We start from the raw sequence: 18,283 nt of genomic DNA on the forward strand, positions 1-18,283 counted from the left end.
TTTAGAACACATTTTGGAAAGGAAATGAAACATTAAAGAGAAAGTGGTTGTCACTTGAGAACATATACGTTAGGCCAACGGAAGAAAATTCATATTTAAATCAGTAAAGGGTTTCTATTGCTTTTATTATTTTATATGTTTTATGTATACAAAAAAAAATTAAAACATTTACCCAGGAAAACATTATTTCATCTCCGAATATATTTTCAGCGTCATAATATCTTAAAGAGATTTAGTCGGGAGCATGTAATTTAATATTTCCAGCATCCTGTCTTAAATCCACCTATTATTATTACGAACACAGCGAGCAAAGTTCTGGAAGTGTTATAAAATATATTAACTTATATATGGAACATTGTTTCACTTAGATACGAACTTCAATAGACAACTAATTTTTATCTTGTAACTCTTTTAATAATAACTGAATAAAAATACTTAGACATAAAATTATCAATAATATGACAATAGCAAACATTATCGTCATTTCAGCTATAGAGAGCTCACTGTTCAACATAGTTTTTCAAATGATTTTCCGATTGGACTGGTAAGAAGCGGTCTGTATCCAGCGTCTACCTATACCTGTATCTAGCGACGACCTCATAAGATTCGTTTATTAATCCTGTGAGCAACATCCCGCACTGCCCTTGCCAGTCCGTGGTCACCACTTCTGAATCCTGAGGCCATTGCGGCCATCTGTTCTGCGCGCCGTGTTCTTTTTTTTTATGACCCCCGCTATTGGGGGCCTCCCGTACCCCTATTTATGGTGGGACAGGGACTTTATTTGCAATTTAATTTTTCACATGATTTTTTATTTTCTCTCTCTTCTTTCATATTTTACTTTCTCTTTCGGTCTATTATCTATCTTTCATGCTACATTTCTACTTTCTTACCCTTTTGCTTTGTTCATCTATCATTCTTTCTTCTTTGTTTATAACATTTTTTCATTTTACATTTTTACTTATTTTCTATTATACATTATATATCACATTTGAGTTTTATTTTATCACATTTTATTACATTTTTTAATGTATATTTGGATTTTTATTTTTTTGTATAACGTTTTTAACTATTTTCTTGCAACAAGCGAGGAATTCTTTCCTAGTTTCTTTTTCGCCTATCAGGGAGGCTATTGTCTCCTCCCTGATTTCAACGCCAGACCGGCACTGTGTGTGCGCTGTGTGTTCACCACTACTCGCCAATTCGCTAAGCAATGCCCATAAGTCTTGTTCGTCTACAGATCTCCTTACTTGGTTCGTTATCGTAAGGAAATGCCGGGCACATGCCACTTGTTTGTTGTACGACTATAAGTTTGTCAATAATACCAACCAAAGAGCCGTAATCCGATTCTATCGAGCTTCGAATAGAAATGTTAAGTGTGTAAAGAGTACCTCTAGCACTGTTATTTATGAGCTTTAAGAGCTTGGACTCACGAAAAGCGAAGTGTGTCAAAATTAAGATTGCCCTAATGGTCACCGACCTTCGTAAGAAGATGGCACTTTAAGAAGAAGAGGCAAGCTTGGCAGGCTTGAAGCACCATGGCACAACAGCAGCAGCTTAAGCCAAGGCTTCCAAAGGAACCTTTAAACTTTTCGCTCTTAGTCTAGTCTTATCCAACGAGAGTCCCGCATTTTTAGTAATTTTATACAAGAGAAGCCGTTGCCATCTTCATAATAACGAATTATTGGTACAGTTTCCTAAAGTCGGAAGGAGACACTTTATTAAGGATTATATCTTCGTAGCTTCAAATGTCATACCTGAATACTTTATTTAGAAATGCTTAATAAAATGTACTTACTGGTTTGATATGTTGATGACAAAATCACGAATAATTTTCGACCTAAGTTCACTTGGTTATAATGTTCACTCATATACGTATCAACAGTATCAATGATGACATTTAAAAATGTGTGCCAGTAGATCAGGAAAACCCTATTGTTTATCTTCCTTAGTATTGTAAAAAGGAATAACTTTCCCACATTAGAATAAAAAGTGTTCGTCTACGACTAACTCCTTTGGTTACTTTTTTCAAACACCTCGCATTGAGGTTAGAGAACAATGGTGTTTTGGGTTTCTATCGTGATAAACTTTGTCCATAGTTTATAAAAGTTGTTCTACTCGACTCTACCTTGTATGTGCGTTCGACAGTACCGATGGGAATTCATATTAATGATGTTGTTAATTATATTGCTGATTAATTTAATTTTAAAAGTGTCTAATGCTTCTGAATCCGTTCAGGTAAGTCAAGCGAAATTTAAACTTAATTTCTTATCAAGAATATTAAAAAGTTAAGTATTGATATTTAAAACATTTCTATTTCACTTTATAAAAATTGTTTTTTCGTTCGATCATAATTAAAAACTATTTTATTAAGTGTTTTCAAAAGTACTTACTCAAAAGAATCTAATTAGAAATTTTTAGGCAAATATTAAAAAAAGCTGTTATTGTAAATATTTTCAGTTTTCGCGATTAGAAAAAGAGAGCCGTTTATGAAATTTATTTTCGTATTAGCTGTAATTATAAAAGGGAAGTTACTTTATCTTTATCTTTAAATTTTCTTCCCTTTTCAAAGTATATTAATTTGGAATAATCTCGCTCTCTAGTTAAATCAAAGAGTCTTAAAAGAGAATGAATAAAAAAAAACACCATTAAAGAGTCAGCAAATGGTTAAATGTTCATAAAAGTTAGAGAAGTATTGTAATTGAAATAGATATAATTAACATCATTTTACTTGTGTGTGTATATAAATAATATTCTTCAAATGAATATGTAATTTAGGTATGTATTAGTTACTTCTATTTAAGGAAGTTTTAATTAGTAATTACAAAAAGTATTTACTAAGTATTTACTTACTATGTTAGACGCGGTGTGAGTAGGTTCACCACTTACTGGACTGATAACATATCAATTAAAGTTTTGGATGCGGACAGCGCAAGGTTGGTAATTGTGGCGTTTTTTTGGGGAAGGCTTTGCAGAGTGCGTTTATCGGCTGACATTTTAATTTACTATGTGTATATAAAAAGGTTCCCATCTTTGTACCGACTTATCACTATATCTGTGGAACAATAAGGCTTATAAACTTGAAATTAGGTTCGATTTTTAAACGGTTTTATTTAGTTCGACCCGTACGGAATTAATTTGTTTGGGTCAAAATTAGCAATTAAAATTTAAGCACCTTCCCGTTGTCAAATTGATCTGAAATTTGGTACACACATTTAATTTAGATGACAATACAATTTAATAAAATCAATAACATTATAAATCTAAGATGGCCGCCGATACAAAATGGCGGATTACATATTTTTCCTTAACCCTCTCAATATGGGTATCAAATGAAAAGGCTACACTAGTAAAACACGATGATTATATCAAAATTTAAAATTCAAGATGGACGCCGTTCCAATATAGCGGACTAGGTACATATTTTTCCACAACCACCACAATATGGGTATCAAAAAACCGTTTAACTTAAAAGGTTTTTAAATGTATTTATTTTTTGTTAAGTATAGGTTAACTAAGAATTCAAGAATATAGAAACTACAAAATTCCACCCACAAGATAGTTTCATTACCGGAGCGTTGATTCACTATGCTAAGCACAGACAGCTATAGTATATGGTATTTTCCAGTCTTATGTATGATCTTTTAATCTTATGATTTAGAATGTTGTAGGAAAAAAAGGCGGTGATATATATTTTTCATACAACAACCAATTGATTATAATTTTAAAGGGCTACGTTTATTTAGTTGAGTCTACTGTGTCAAACCATTATACTATTGAGTATTTGGAGCCGCTATTCAAATTAAACTTGGCGCGTTTGACATGCCGAGTGCGTGGGTAGTAAGTGATTGCATTGATCCATCAATGCCTTTGCTAAACGCATTGTAAATTGGATTAATTTACTTTAATCAATTGCCTCACGATCAAGCCTTTGTTCCCTTTCAATTGAATAAAATCGATTCGTTTATAATTTATTACATCGGTGTTGTACATGTTAAGGCAATTCCGGGGTACAACACTAGTATGACTACTTTTAAAACTTCGTTATCTTTATAATACTCATATAAGCTTATATACGACCACTGCAAAGCATAGGTCTTCTCCAAAGATCGTTATGATGACCGGTCTTGCGCTGCCTGTAAGTAACGAACTTCCGCGAACAACAGCGGGGGGGGGGGGGCACGCCGCATCTACCGGCTCGAGTTCGCGATTCGAGAGCCTTTCAGTACCCATCGGCCATAGGTTGGACGAGTGATGTGCCTTGCTCGCTGCCACTTCAGACAAAAAAAAAAAGAAAATTTTTGCGAGTTATGTCGGTGTAACACCTAAATATAGATAAGTTTTAAATTTTCAGGACACGTCGACTGTGGAAGAGAAAAATCACACTATAGCGAACTCTCCTTACATCACACATTTAATATCTGTAAGTACAGTTTATCGCTTTGATATTGTTAATCTCCTATTTTATGTACTGTAATGTACTCAATATAAAACGATTTCAAACTCTGCTTTAAAGACTGTAAGGAAATTTACAGTTTATTTACCTTTATATGACATTTTAGTTGGTATACAAATTCAAACAAAAGCAAAATTTATGATTATGTTCAATACCAGTTTCAACCAAATTGGACTCACTTGGCATTCTTCTCATGACGTTCACTAGTCCTCACTGTAAATGATTCTCTGTATGAAGTGAAATATATAAATAAAAACTTGTCAATCAACCTATAGCTCGCCGACGTCGTTTTCACCCATAGACATCGACGGACAGGCCTATGCCTGGTGAGAGGCCTATGCCAATGCCTAGAAGCATATGCTTCTTCCACAGTTATTTATATCAAACGGGTTAGCGATTGCAGTGTAGTATTATGGTAAGTGGAGTATGTTGCTGCCCATCCTATGGAAATTTGTATGTGAACAGTAGCAATCCTAACTTATGCACGATGTGTGATTTATAAGACTGTATCTCAGGAATAGAACCCGCGGCCTATAATTGCAAGGTACAGTCCTCTACCGCTGAGATGAGCCACTGCTTGGTTCTAAACTAAGGAAGCTATCTGTGGGTCTATATACGAAAGTAAACGAATTAATTTTTTTTAAATATATTGTGATGATTTGGAAACTAAGTTATAAAAGTATATTGCTTTTTAAAATGTGGCAATATTTTTTTTTATATATTCTAAAATAGCTAAAGATAACTGTGCAATAAGATCTATTTGGACACAGTTACAGCGTGTTGTCAAACGTAACATACAAAACTATAGAAAGGTCACCTTAGCAGACGTTATTTTTATATTTGCTTTGTAACATATTTTCTTAACAGTGACGGCCTGGTATTATTAGCGATTAAAAAAACTCGTGCGTTCGACGTTCGGAATGCAATGTTTTATGTGGATTATAGTATTATATATATCACAAAGAGAAAAGGAATTTCTAAAGATAAGTGATTACGGTATTTACCGCTTCGCCAAAGTAGAAGATTGTTCTATTATCCTAATAATAGGATCAATACAAGGCTAATTTAACGAATAAAATAAAATAGCAAAATATTTGGATAAGCGTGAATTTATTCGGTTGTTTTTTTATATTTTTTTTAAGACATGAGGAAAGTTCAAAAAGTTTTTTAATTAAACGTCTTTTCCTAGATGTCAAATATTTGACAGCTATCAAAATAAAAAACTGTTTGGATGTAATGCAAAATATCGTTTTAACACAAAGCATTACAATCTAGTAACTATTTTTATTTTTATTTAACTATTTTAATGATATATTTAAACTAATTTTTGCTTATTTTAGTTATTTATTGAGAATAAAACAGTAAATACAATGATCACTTTAAATTATATTGTATTTAATTAATTAATCTTTTTGTTGGACTGCGGCAGAAATTTAATAAAATAAGTTATTTTTATTATTATATGTTACATTGACAAAGATCTTTCACATTTACGCTCACCATTTATTCTGAAAAGTGAGTAATAAGCTCTTGACAGAATTGTATTTCTCAACCTCAATCATATATAAAAGATATAAATCATAAATCAATTTGTTAGCTGTCTGTCTATTAGGGTGAACATGATTTTGAATGATAATACAAATGATACGTGAAATGTGTTACAATCGATTGTAGTACATTTGAATAGTGGGATAATAAATTTTGGAATTTAAGTTTCTGGAGTGAAGACCAGGGACTGGTAAGCGATGCGAAGGATGTCAAACCACCAGGTGCATAGACATTAAGGTCGTCGAAAACGCTGGTTGTGGACCGCTTCAAAGCATTCTTATTGGAAATCTATAGGGGAGATATTTGTCTTACAGTGAACATCCTACGGCTGAGGTGATGGTGATAATGATGAAATTTTGATTAATTTTAGGTGGCGCCACAAAACAGAACATACTTAGAAAAACCAGAAAATTTACTGCGCATGCCCAAGAAGTATTATGAAGATAGGAAGAGAAAGAGAAAAACAATCAAGAAACTACCAAAGAGAACAGTCCAGAAGATTATAAAGAAGACTAAATCAAAATACAGAAGAAACTTTAACTTGGCAACTATGCAACCTACTAAAGTTTCAAACATAGAGAAGTCATATCCAGCGAATGTTGATAGTGAAGCAACTACTCAAATGAACCAAAGGAAGAAGTCAAAGAAGAATTTAAAACTAATGAGATATCCTATGCCTTTTCAAAAGCTACCATTTCATTACAGGTATAGGAGGGATAATGAGAGAGATGTTTATATACTAAAAGATTTAGACGAAATTGAATTCCTAAGTAAAGAAGATGGAGAAGATATTGTTAGGGCGCACGTTCAAAAATATTGGTAACGGGATCGTGCTTAATTGATTTTTGTTAGATATCCTATCCTAAGAATAATATAAAAAGTTAATGTTTAGACGAATAACTTTATAAAGACTATTCTTATGACTATATGTTTACAAAACAAGTTATATAGAGGCAGGGCAAATTGTAAAAAATAATAGTAAAATTTCTTTATTTATTTGTTAAACCATATTAAAACATTTTTTAAAACTATCGAAACGTTTTTTTTACAAGGTACAAATGGGTATTTTTTATTTTTTAATTTAAAGTCGGGTCTGAAATATACATGAGGGTCTGACATATTATGACTCTATGGACTGTACGATAATATTTGTAATTATGCAATCAATTGAATAGTACTAAGAATTGTATCCAAATTTTTTTTGCAATTTGTATAGCTTTTTTACTACTGTATTTTTATTTAAAATAAATTTTGTAAAAAACTGTTTCAGTATTTTTTTTTCAAAAATTGTAATCTGATGAAGAAAAATTATAAACAACGAAATCGGTTTGACCAAAGCGATAACTAATTATAGATTTTGAAGAAATTTAATAGTCCGTATCCTGTAAATTAACACAAGTTCTTATTGGCATCTTTTGAGATTTCGTATATTTTAAGAAAGATTATTGTATGTTAGTCAACTACTCGCTGGATTAATGCTATTATAAAGGCAAACAACATCTTTGCGCACAGTTCCTAAAAGCTTTTCATAAACCTGGAGAAGTCCGGTAGGGAGGACTGGCATGATTGACTAAGACCCTTAGTTATGAGGGAACGACTAAAAAAAAGATGTTTTAGATGTTCCTCGTTGTAGCCCATAGACACCCACTACAAAGCATAGCCTTCCGCCAAAGATATCTATGAGGATATACGGTAATCGCCACGCTTTACAGACGCGTTAGCAATCGCAGTGTAGTATTATGGTACGCAGAGGACCCTGCTGCCCATCATCTGGAAACTTGTTGGTGAGTAATAGCATTCCTATATAATTAGTGCAGAAAGTGTGAATTATGAAAGACCCCGACAATCGAACCCGCGACCAATCACAAGTCTTATTCCGCAGGACTATTCATGCACAAAAAATTGTTTAGTAGGAAGTATCATTTTTGTACTTGATAAAAACTTGTCGAGGGGTCGAATACTTTTGAATAATAAACAATCAAAAGTCAAAACTTTGAATGCGTTCGCTGTATTAAATGACGAAGCGTTCAGATCAGATCGCATGTTAAGATTCATCTAAAGTTCATAGCCATTACTAGCTACGGTTGTTTTTTGTCACCAGAAACACCTGTTAATATTTATGTTGCAATTGTGATACTGTTTGTTTATGTTTTAAACTTTTATTTAATATAAATCTTCAAATAATGTTTTATTCCTAAGATAACCATAATTAAATCACTAACCTAAGTGTAAAATCTAATAAATGATAAAAAATACTAATACGCTCTTCTTTTTCCAGGTTCCTAAATTTATTGAATCATCATCAAGTCAGCCGATTGATGCCCACTGCGTGGAGTGGTCCACCCTCAAAGATCGCCATTATGAACCATAATGGGCTGCTCGTATCCAGACCTTGATTATTCCTTTCGGTCCATCTAGTAGGGGCTTACCGAAGGAGCGTCGTATTGTAATGTAAACGTAAAATATTCTAAAACGTAAAATGTTATTAACTGGCACTGCAAGTAGAGTTTGATCATTATCATCTGTTTAGTCATAAGACATTCAATGATGGCCAAAGATTTTTCCTAAAGATTTCTACCGGTTGGAAGCGGTCTGCATCAAGCGTCGTTCAACGTACTTAAGAAATTCGTCTGTATACCTTATGCTTTTCATCCTACGCTGCTTTTGCTATTCTGTGATTTCCATTTCAAAACCTTAAGAGAAGTGAATTAAAAAAATATTAAGAAAAAATTTAAAAGATTTTAAATTTCTAATGACAAATCAAATATCAATATTTTGACCAAGAATTATAACAATAATACACTAATGCAATACAAAGAGCAATACAGAACATTTGTGTATATCTGATTTATCGTTATTGGCTACGTTTATACAGAATGATGCCAACAAGCACTCGTAACTTATACAACACAAACTGTGTTATTATGGTAACATGGTGTTATAACTCACGATTAGTGCAAATAGGAGCAGTAGACAATTTATACGCATTTATAATTTGAAAAATGTTACAAATAATATAAAAAAACATCTGAAGCAATGATAGCTCAGCGGTAGAGGACTGTGACTTGCGATGGTACGTCGAAGGTTCGAATTAGGTCCTTCAAAAATTATTTAACTGTAAAGATTACTTTTTTAACGTTTACTCTTGGAAAGGTCGAGCTTAGATACAGCTAATCGTGCAAAGACTAAGTATTTTTTGTGTTGAAGAAAAGGAAGAATGCTGTTATTACAAAGATCTTGTGTGCATGTTAGTACGAGCGAGCTAATACGCCAGTTTTTAGATCGCTAGAATTTTTAATATAAATTTTACAAAAGCAAACATACATATCGTGGTAAATATAATAATATTTTACTTCGTATGTGAAACATAATGTGAAATTATAATTATTAACTCAGTTTTTATAGGTTACATAGACCAAATTAAGTTTATGGCATATTACCAACAATTGCCAAAATACAAAAATTGTAAAGAACTTATCTTAAGTTTTCAATTTTATATTAAATGTATATAATATTTCCTTATCAAAAGGCCTATGCTCGACATCACGGAATAGCAGGAGCCAGTGACTTCTCGCGTCCTTAGCTATGTCGTCGGTCTACCTAGTCAAGGGGCCTAGTCCCGCCCCGTCTACTGACCAGTGGTCATCACCCGAGAACCTTTTAGTCCGAACAGTTAACTGTCGCATGAGCGGTGTGCCCTATATACTGATACTTCAGACAAGCAAGCTATACTTTAAATAAATTAAATAGAAAGTTTAATGGTCAAGAAAAGTGTTATTTTTAGTTTAAAAAATAATTTATTATTTTTAACAATTTGCAGATAAATAAAAAGTAACGGTAACGCTGTTATAATACTTCATCAACATATTTATAAATAAAACATATTGCCTAGTGTTTGTATGAAAGCGAATCATAATTTTTTTAGACCGCATTCGGGGATGTTGTTGATACAATAAACAACGTATGTTAACTTTAAATAAGAATTTGAGTGTATTAAATAACAATGATTGAGCAAATAACTATTTGAAATGATTTTCGTGTGATATTAAAAATTATTTCATTACATGTTTAATTAATATAAAAATAAACAAGTACGTTAAAATATTGCAGACTATATTAACTGACAAAATAGATTTAATTATATTTACACCAAACTTATAAAGTTTACAATGTAACCGATAGTATATTATCGGAATTAATTTAAAATCTAAAACTGGTTTCATTTAAAAATATTTAACAAATACAACCAAAATACTCTTAAAATTATAATATAAGTGAGTGCCTTCATAATTATGAAAGCTGACCTCATTTTTAAAATTTTACAAAGACAGTCATGGCTATTGTAAAATGGCTAATGGAAATTAAAAAATAAATTTTATAATAACAATTATTAACATTCAGTCTTTATGGTTCTTCAGCTTTGATTTCTTCGCCCGTATTTTTGTTTCTGTATTCCCATCCTTGGTATGCCAGGTCCTGTGGGCTTACGTCGTGATCTCTGAAGGCGATGCCACTGGATCCATATTTATGTCCTCCCTAGAACAAAGTTCAATTCATGTTCATATAACTTACGTATAACATTAGACATAGATGTAAACGTTTTAAAGAAATGAATGCGTGAATGTTTAGATCATTTGATGTAAATTAATGTATGATGATGATTGATAATAATAAACAATGTAATGATAACATGGTAAGATATATTGTACTGCCAGAAGTTATTAGCTTATCGCACTCTAATATAGCTCCAAAATGATTATATATACTTATACAGGGTCATTGAAAAAAGCCGTAAACTATCTAAACATTTTGCTAAAAAATGAACTATATGTTTACTATTTTAAAGTTTTTCTACTACTATACAATAGAACGGTGTATATCTGTGATACATGGTATACGTTGCGTTCTTAGACAATAAAATGAGTCCAGTTCAAAGAGTCTCAAGATTAGTAAGAAAAAGTAAATGACATTGGAAATTGCTTCGACAAATTGCGAGTTATTTTTCATTTTAACAGCACTTACTTCTGCTGATCTTGTAATTGTTTTAATTTTCATAAACAGTTTTTTTTTCTAATTAACGACGTAGTTTTTTTTTTAAACGAGTGTCGCACATATAACGTCGACGAGAAATGGCTTGATTCGTAAATTTCTTTAAAAGACGACCACTTTTAACTTAACCGTATTCGAGCTTTGCCAGATTGATGGTAAAAACTTGAAGGCAATGATAGAAAATAATATAAACGTTAATATTTCTGCATGATTCAGACACATTAAAAAAAAGCGGCGAGAACTTATTGCGCACTTATTTACATGTATATCATGTTTACTTGTCTAGAAAATCAATCAAAGTAAAATTATCATCACAATATTACTGTCGTTAATAATATTATGTCAAGATATGCTACTCACATAGTTTTCGTATTGACCATAATGCGCCGGTGGTGTTTCTCTGTATGGACCGTGGTTGATTCCAATTCCCGCGGGAGAGTACTGAGGTCCTGCGTAGTGGTTTGACGAAAACGGAGACGATAGGTTAGGCTTGCAGAATTTGAAGTAACCAATGACACCTGAAATAAAAATTATCAAATTTAACATTTCTCTTAAGAGCAACTTAAAGTTATTGCTGAAAAACGGATTGAAGTAAAAATTTCTAGTGAGAAATGAAACTGGTAACGCCTTTAAAAGCAAAATTTCGTCTTGATAAGTTAACAAATTATTCATTGGTCTGGGTGCATGTATTAATAAGTATACTTTTCTTTTCTTAGTTTTAAAACTAAATTAAAAGCATGTTATGAAATTAATCTTATAGCATTTAAGTTTTTGTCAATCGAAACTTGTGAAACTTAGTTTTTTTAACTTGTTTACATCGTAGATATTATAATTTATATATGGAACATTGTTCAATTTCATTTAAACAGAGTAACCTTTTTGTTTATAAGCGGTTCTTCTAGCAGATCAGCATTCTGAAATGGTGGTAGATTACTTCTTATAATTTTAAAGTAATTAACCAATCATAGGTACCAATGCCAACTTGAAATAAATTATTTGGAATTTGAATTTGAGTTACCTGATGTTTAAAAGTAATGAAAAAAATAAAAATTAAATATACAACGTGATTTTATTTAAAAGAGTACCCTGTGTGTAAATTTTAATGACATACTAAAATAAGCTATGAGTTTTAAAGTAAGATGAATATATTTTTATAATACTGATGTTCGAAATACATCTGAGTTCGATAGTAATGTTTCTGAACTTTAATATTTAATTGAAGGCGACTCTATATAAATTTAGAAACATTTTGAAGGCAACTGTTCGGTTTTACAATACACTCCTGTGTAATGTTTCGAGATAAAATAGATAGAGAGATATGATAACATAAAATTAATGAAAGAAGTTTATCTAACAAAAGCTTAGAAAAAAATTATATTCTTCCGATTTTTAAGCTGTTATAAAAATGAACTGCTATATAACTGTTATAAGGACATTATAGATAACAAAAATATTCCTCTGAGTTTGTTGTGAGGTCTTCTATAATCAGGTAAAGTTAGGAACCTTCGTAGAATGGGGTTTATAGGGGAGCTTAATGTGGTTCTTTTTTGTATCAAATTGGCTTTTTCAAAATCAACTTCAATTTCTCATTCAAATTCAAATTCTGACATTCTTTTCAAAGCGTACATTAGTCTTCACTGTAAATGATCCTAAATTGATTATAATATGAATGAGTGGTCCCTCAAGATAGCGATAAATAGCTTATTATGCCAATAACATTCGTAAAGATAAAGTATGTGGACATGTATTAAGTGAATTAGTTAGTTGCATCTTCAGTGTCAAATGTTAAGTTTTCACTAATGTATTCTACTAGTGTATGTTATTGTCAAGCGATATTAAAGAGAAAAGTTTCAAATGTACCTGGAACAATGAGGGCCATAAATCCAAGGAACTTCTTGAAGCTTGCGAGACCAAGAATGAGAGGCAGGAACAGAAGAAGCTTCAACTTGAACAGCTTGAGGATCAACAGCATAGGAATGATGAGTTTTTTCAACTTATGACGACCTTTAAAAGAGAATTACGCAATTTAAATTATATTTATTGAAATATTTTTATCTAGATTACCGTATTATCTTTTTTGTAAATCACTTAAGTATTTATATCATAAGAAATAGAAAAAATTAAATAAACGTTTAGATTCACGATTCACAATTTGCAATTTTTACATCGTTTAAAACATTTGCATAACTATTTGTTTCTTTTTTAGTTTTCTTCGAGTAATATTACTTTATTTTTACTTTTTACTTTTTCTTATCATCATTTTAGCCGAGGACGTCCACTAATGGATATAGGCCTCGCACGTAGATTTCTTATATAACCGGTAGTATTATTCTGTAATTCTATTGATTCCCATTTATTCGCATTTAAATACTATTTTTAATTCGAAAAATTAAAAATAAATATATTTTTTAATTTATTAGTCAATAATTCTGGCCAGTAACAATGTCTAACTGGATACGTTTATGTAACCAATTAGTTGAAGAAATAAATTTATGCTCACGGAAAGGTGATGCTTTTTTATCTTCAATAATGTCTACTTCGTCGGCGATTTGATCCAAGAAGCGTGGAGCAATGACTCCGTTCGACGTCACTTCGTCGTCTAACTGCATTTCTAAAGCTGTAGATCTTAGGAACCTGCAATGAAAGAATTTTGTAGCATAATATAATAAGAATAAGCCAATAATAAACAAACAAGCTAAAAGTTTTTCAGCGCATGTATCCAACATCGGCAGAAAGGGTTTTCGAGTATGAAGTTATTTACGTCACTCTGCGAGTCTCTGGTTTCTACTGCAAAATCTTTTAATGAGCTGACTTCGCACAAAGTTTTAAATTTTAAAGCATTTAACAGACTGTAGCGCTTGGGCGGTATTTACTGTTACACATAAAAAACGCGTATTGCTCGCGTATATGTCTATCATTAGGCATATTGCGGTTAAAGTGATGGTAATGATATTCAATTTAATTTAAAAATGACAATTACTTACGATAAGATCATTACTTAAATTTTTATTCATACAAAGTTATAGATAGTTCTATAACGTTCACACGTAATTTTTAATATTCAATTTTATTTAAATCTATCTCCTATGAAACAGATCTACTTGGTAAAAGGTAACCCGATAAATTAATATTTTTTTATTATTATTTAGAATGAATATACTTTTAAAATATTTATTTAAAATATCATACATTGAACTACGTTAAGTTAGTTTAATAAAAATATAGAATTTTGAAAATACAATGCTGACGTTTGAGTTTTAACATGTCGGTTAACATAATTGCAGTCTTGATTATTTTCTGAGCAGTGCAATAAAATCATATTCTGAAGAACGAACTTTTGTATAAAACATAATATATTTGTTTAGCATCGTTGTTTTAAAATTAAGATCAATGTAGATGTGTAAAGAAAATAAGTAAAAACGAAAATTTGTTTGAAATAGTAGATATAACAACAATAAAATAAACTAATTCTTTTCAATGGGATGCTAAAACGGAATGTTTATCTACATCGTTGTCTATGTTACTACAAATACGTTTCATAACGTAGTAGATGCCGTTTTGGACAATGTCGGAACATCTTTCAAGTACCATTATTGTTATGCGTTGGCACGGCTTAGTGGAATAGTCGCCAATAGCAAAAAGGTCACGACGATTCATTTGCATATACAGTCAATAACGTTTGTTCGTTACTGCCCTGTTTACTTTAATAGTTATTGCAAAAAAAACTTATTAAATGCTTTTGCTACAGATACAATTACAGATCTGTGCATGACAATGTTTTCAAATAACCTTTGATCTTATCATTAAGGTCACAATGTGGTGATTCCTTTATTAATTAAAATCAAGACATTTTTCGAAAATAAAATTATATGTAATATATTTATTTACAAATGATATAAAGCGATGGTCTTTATCATTATCATAATTTCAAGGCTCGATAGAAAAAGAGAATATCGCTAGAGATTCTGACTATGTTGGAGGTCTATGTCCTACAGTGGATATAGGATTTGAAATAGCTCCAGCTTTGTTTTTCGACGATTTGAATAAGCCTGTCCGTCCACCTTTTGGATGGATGTCTTCCGCCATGTCTGTTGGTCGAGAGGCCATCTGTTCTTTGCATTATCTAGCTTGCACATTGTCATTTCAATACTGTACGGAACTTCTCACAATTTTGATCGATTTTGTTGAGAAATTTCAAGTATAACCCTCTTAATTACAAAAAACATTTGATAATTTTTATTACGTATTTTACCTTTCAATTTTCCTCATTCCAAATTTAACTAGAGCATCCCAATCTGAATCTTCACTGCGAGGTTGGGAACTGAGTTCTGGAGGCTCGTGTGCGAGAGCCCTTGCCTGGGACTCAACTTTAACCAGAACTGCGTTATCGGAGAGCCTGTAATCAGTAGTACATTAATACATCGTTGTCTATTTTTATTAATATATAGCTATTAGCCAGCTTTGATACAATTTTTAAAGCATATGTAGATAACAGAATTATTTACTTATGACACCGACGGCATAACTATTTGTTTTTAAATATTTGTGAAAACATTGACATGGCCTCATTATACCTATTTTTAAAATTTTATTTTAATTTAATTCTCTCTAAATGAAATTCATTTGTGCATAATAGCTAAAAAAGTACCATGGGCGGTCTTATTACTCAAGATAATTTAGTACAGTAAACCTAAATGTAAAATAATAAAGAAAGACCATCAGTGTTCTCCTATATTAGCCACTTCACCTATCTGTCAGTTTTCAGAGAATAATAAATAGGTAAATAATAATTTTAGTTCAATCGCCCGATCAAAATAATAAGAGGGATGTAGAGAAGCGTATTACGATGTACAGATTAAATTCGCATTATAATAGCACTATCTTAGAGTAAAGTATCGCAAACATGATATATACTTGATACATGATATAATATTTGATAATATTGACTGTATGCAATTTCAGTTATATTTATATAAGAAAAATGGCGATATACTTTAGGTTGAGCTTTAGGATAGAACTAGAAATAAAAACAAGACAGTTGCACCTTATTCTTCATGTTAGTAACTTAATTATTTTGATTTCAACTGTGCTCGGTTATAAAACACGTTGTTTCAGCTCATAGACGCCCACTACAAAGCAAACGCTTCCCCTAAAGATTCCTATGTGATCGCAATGTTATTATTGTATGCAGAGACTCATCGACTAGAAACTTGTTTGTGAGCATTGGTAATCCTATATAATTAATGTGAATAGTGTGAATACTGTATCCTGGTAATCGAATCTGCAATCTATGTTCGCAAGTGTCTTCTATCGCTGGGCTACCATAGCTATTTCGGTTCTACAACACACTCCAGTGTAGTTTCTCTAAAGTTTTATGTTATAAATTTATTACTTGGGACAATAATAAAAATTGAAAATGAATTGCACTTCTACTGTATTAGGGATACTGTGACAGTGATCTTAAAAAACATGCGTTCAAGTTTGTTATTGACTCAGGTGGACAGTCTGCAAACTTCTAGATAAGTTGGCGTTATAATATTGTAATAATAATCGAAGTTTTAACTTACTTGTATGCTTGTTTATCGAAGAAATCGTCGAAAGATCTTAAAGCTTGTGCTTTGAAGCAATCAGCCAAGTCACCATTGATACATTGCTGTGTTGCTTGCTGAATATAAGGGTCTTGGTCCTCGCCAAGACCTATCCAGTCTAATAGACCACGACCGGAGGCTTGAGGCTGGAAAATTTTTAGATGAAATTATCAATAATGAAGTTATAAATAAGGAAACTTTATGAAAATATCTATTTTATTTTAAGTATTAAAAATTTAGTAGACTACATTACGTGAAATATGTCATGGACATTATTTCAGACATAGTTCATTGCAGGTAATAAGACTTCCTTATAGAATTGCAAAAGGAACGAGAGGAAGCGGCCAGCACTTAGTGTCCATCAGCCTGTATATCCCATACATTTAAATACAAAATAGTTATTAAACCCTCATATATTTAGATTTATTTCAATTTACACACGAGAGAGAGAGAGAGAGAGAGGCATGTGTCAAGTTTTTAAAAACTAAATTTAATATACAACAATAATAAATCAGAAATCTATTTAATTTTATATCAGGTATCTAGATAAAAATTGTAATAAATGCTTTAGTAAATATTTATTTATTTATGATTATTATTATCATAATACTACGCTTCGTCTATAATTTTAAAACGATTTACTCGATTTGTTTGTTTGACTTACTATATGTTTAAAACTGAAAATAATTTAAATTGTGATATTTTAAAGCGGAATATTAATAGATGTGGTATATTTATAGAATCAGAAATTCATGTAACATGTTCATGTATGCATTTTGTTCAAAAATTATTTTCCGTTTTGTTATATTTTATATATTCTTTATATTCCAATCATTTCTTACTTTAAACGATGCATATGATTTTGTAAATTCAACATTTAAAAATATGAACATGATTCACCACAAATTTATTTTTTAATGGTGACGACAAGGTATTTGTGGGATGACAATTATTTTTAATGATAAATTATTAATTGTATAAATAGTCTCTGCTTTATCATGGCAGAAGAGAACGAGATAAAAATACAAAAAAAGTATCGGTGGAGTTGGCCGCAAAAAGTGTGTAGAATAATTTTATAATGTAATTTTAACGTGGTTCAGAAATAAAGCATTATCTATTATTACTTAAAAAAAAAACTAATTTCGATTCTAAACTAAAGTCTGCTTTTAAATTTTTTCATAAAAAAATTCAAATATGTTTTTAACTTACCGATCTTCCATGATCTCCACCGAAATTCAACGACCGGCCTTCCGTTTCTTCTTTCGGAGGTTGATCTGGTAATCTTATGCCTCCTTCTCCTTTTGACTGCAGCGCTAGGGCTGCGGCTATCACCAGCATGAGCCATCGGGCTTGATACAACATTTTGGTAAATTAATATATTCTGAAACAAAAACATACAAAGATGATATTTGATCATAAAAACATTCTTAATTTATGTATCTGCGAAAAAAGCAGACTTGGGTTATTTTCCTATAATTATCTAGACTATTTATTTACATTAAAAATCCTTAGTTTTGAAAGGGTAGAGAGTGGAAGACGTTTACCCTAAACCTCGTTAATGTAATTTCGCTCGAGGGGCTTCCGTGAGAGATTCTGGACGATACATCACATGGAATATTACCGGATTGAAAGGTCACCGAGGACT

The 18,283-nt window shown here is 31.4% G+C and overlaps 2 protein-coding genes across 2 annotated transcripts; one reads left to right on the forward strand and one right to left on the reverse strand.

Moving 5' to 3' along the window:
• The first annotated feature begins 2,169 nt into the window (after positions 1 to 2,169).
• LOC137925829 (uncharacterized) lies at positions 2,170 to 6,824 on the forward strand. Its single transcript, XM_068769288.1, has 3 exons — positions 2,170 to 2,235; positions 4,352 to 4,420; positions 6,372 to 6,824. Exons 1-3 carry the CDS (start codon positions 2,170 to 2,172, stop codon positions 6,822 to 6,824), a joined length of 588 nt encoding a protein of 195 aa, XP_068625389.1.
• Positions 6,825 to 10,405: 3,581 nt separating this feature from the next.
• Positions 10,406 to 18,000, reverse strand: Osi2 (DUF1676 domain-containing protein Osi2). Its single transcript, XM_068769599.1, has 7 exons — positions 17,848 to 18,000; positions 16,618 to 16,784; positions 15,303 to 15,446; positions 13,551 to 13,684; positions 12,911 to 13,054; positions 11,411 to 11,568; positions 10,406 to 10,537 (listed from the first exon to the last, which is right to left on the reverse strand). The coding sequence occupies exons 1-7, from the start codon at positions 17,998 to 18,000 to the stop codon at positions 10,406 to 10,408; spliced, it is 1,032 nt and encodes a 343-aa protein (XP_068625700.1).
• Positions 18,001 to 18,283: the final 283 nt, after the last annotated feature.

This window comes from Battus philenor, unplaced genomic scaffold (genome assembly GCF_028537555.1).
Source record: "Battus philenor isolate CCGP_79_NKW_IND1 unplaced genomic scaffold, ilBatPhil1.0.hap1 SCAF_28, whole genome shotgun sequence".
NCBI classification, from domain to species: domain Eukaryota; kingdom Metazoa; phylum Arthropoda; class Insecta; order Lepidoptera; family Papilionidae; genus Battus; species Battus philenor.

What these genes read in the sequence shown, in the direction of transcription:
- LOC137925829 (XM_068769288.1), top strand. Translation starts at nt 2,170, where the DNA reads ATGTTGTTAATTATATTGCTGATTAATTTAATTTTAAAAGTGTCTAAT. An exon ending in ATGCTTCTGAATCCGTTCAG is followed by an intron (nt 2,236 to 4,351) that starts GTAAGTCAAGCG and finishes TTAAATTTTCAG; the next exon opens with GACACGTCGACTGTGGAAGA. An exon ending in ACATCACACATTTAATATCT is followed by an intron (nt 4,421 to 6,371) that starts GTAAGTACAGTT and finishes GATTAATTTTAG; the next exon opens with GTGGCGCCACAAAACAGAAC.
- Osi2 (XM_068769599.1), bottom strand. Translation starts at nt 18,000, where the DNA reads ATGTTGTATCAAGCCCGATGGCTCATGCTGGTGATAGCCGCAGCCCTA. An exon ending in GTGGAGATCATGGAAGATCG is followed by an intron (nt 16,785 to 17,847) that starts GTAAGTTAAAAA and finishes AAAATTTTCCAG; the next exon opens with CCTCAAGCCTCCGGTCGTGG. An exon ending in ATGGTCAATACGAAAACTAT is followed by an intron (nt 10,538 to 11,410) that starts GTGAGTAGCATA and finishes ACTTTGTTCTAG; the next exon opens with GGAGGACATAAATATGGATC.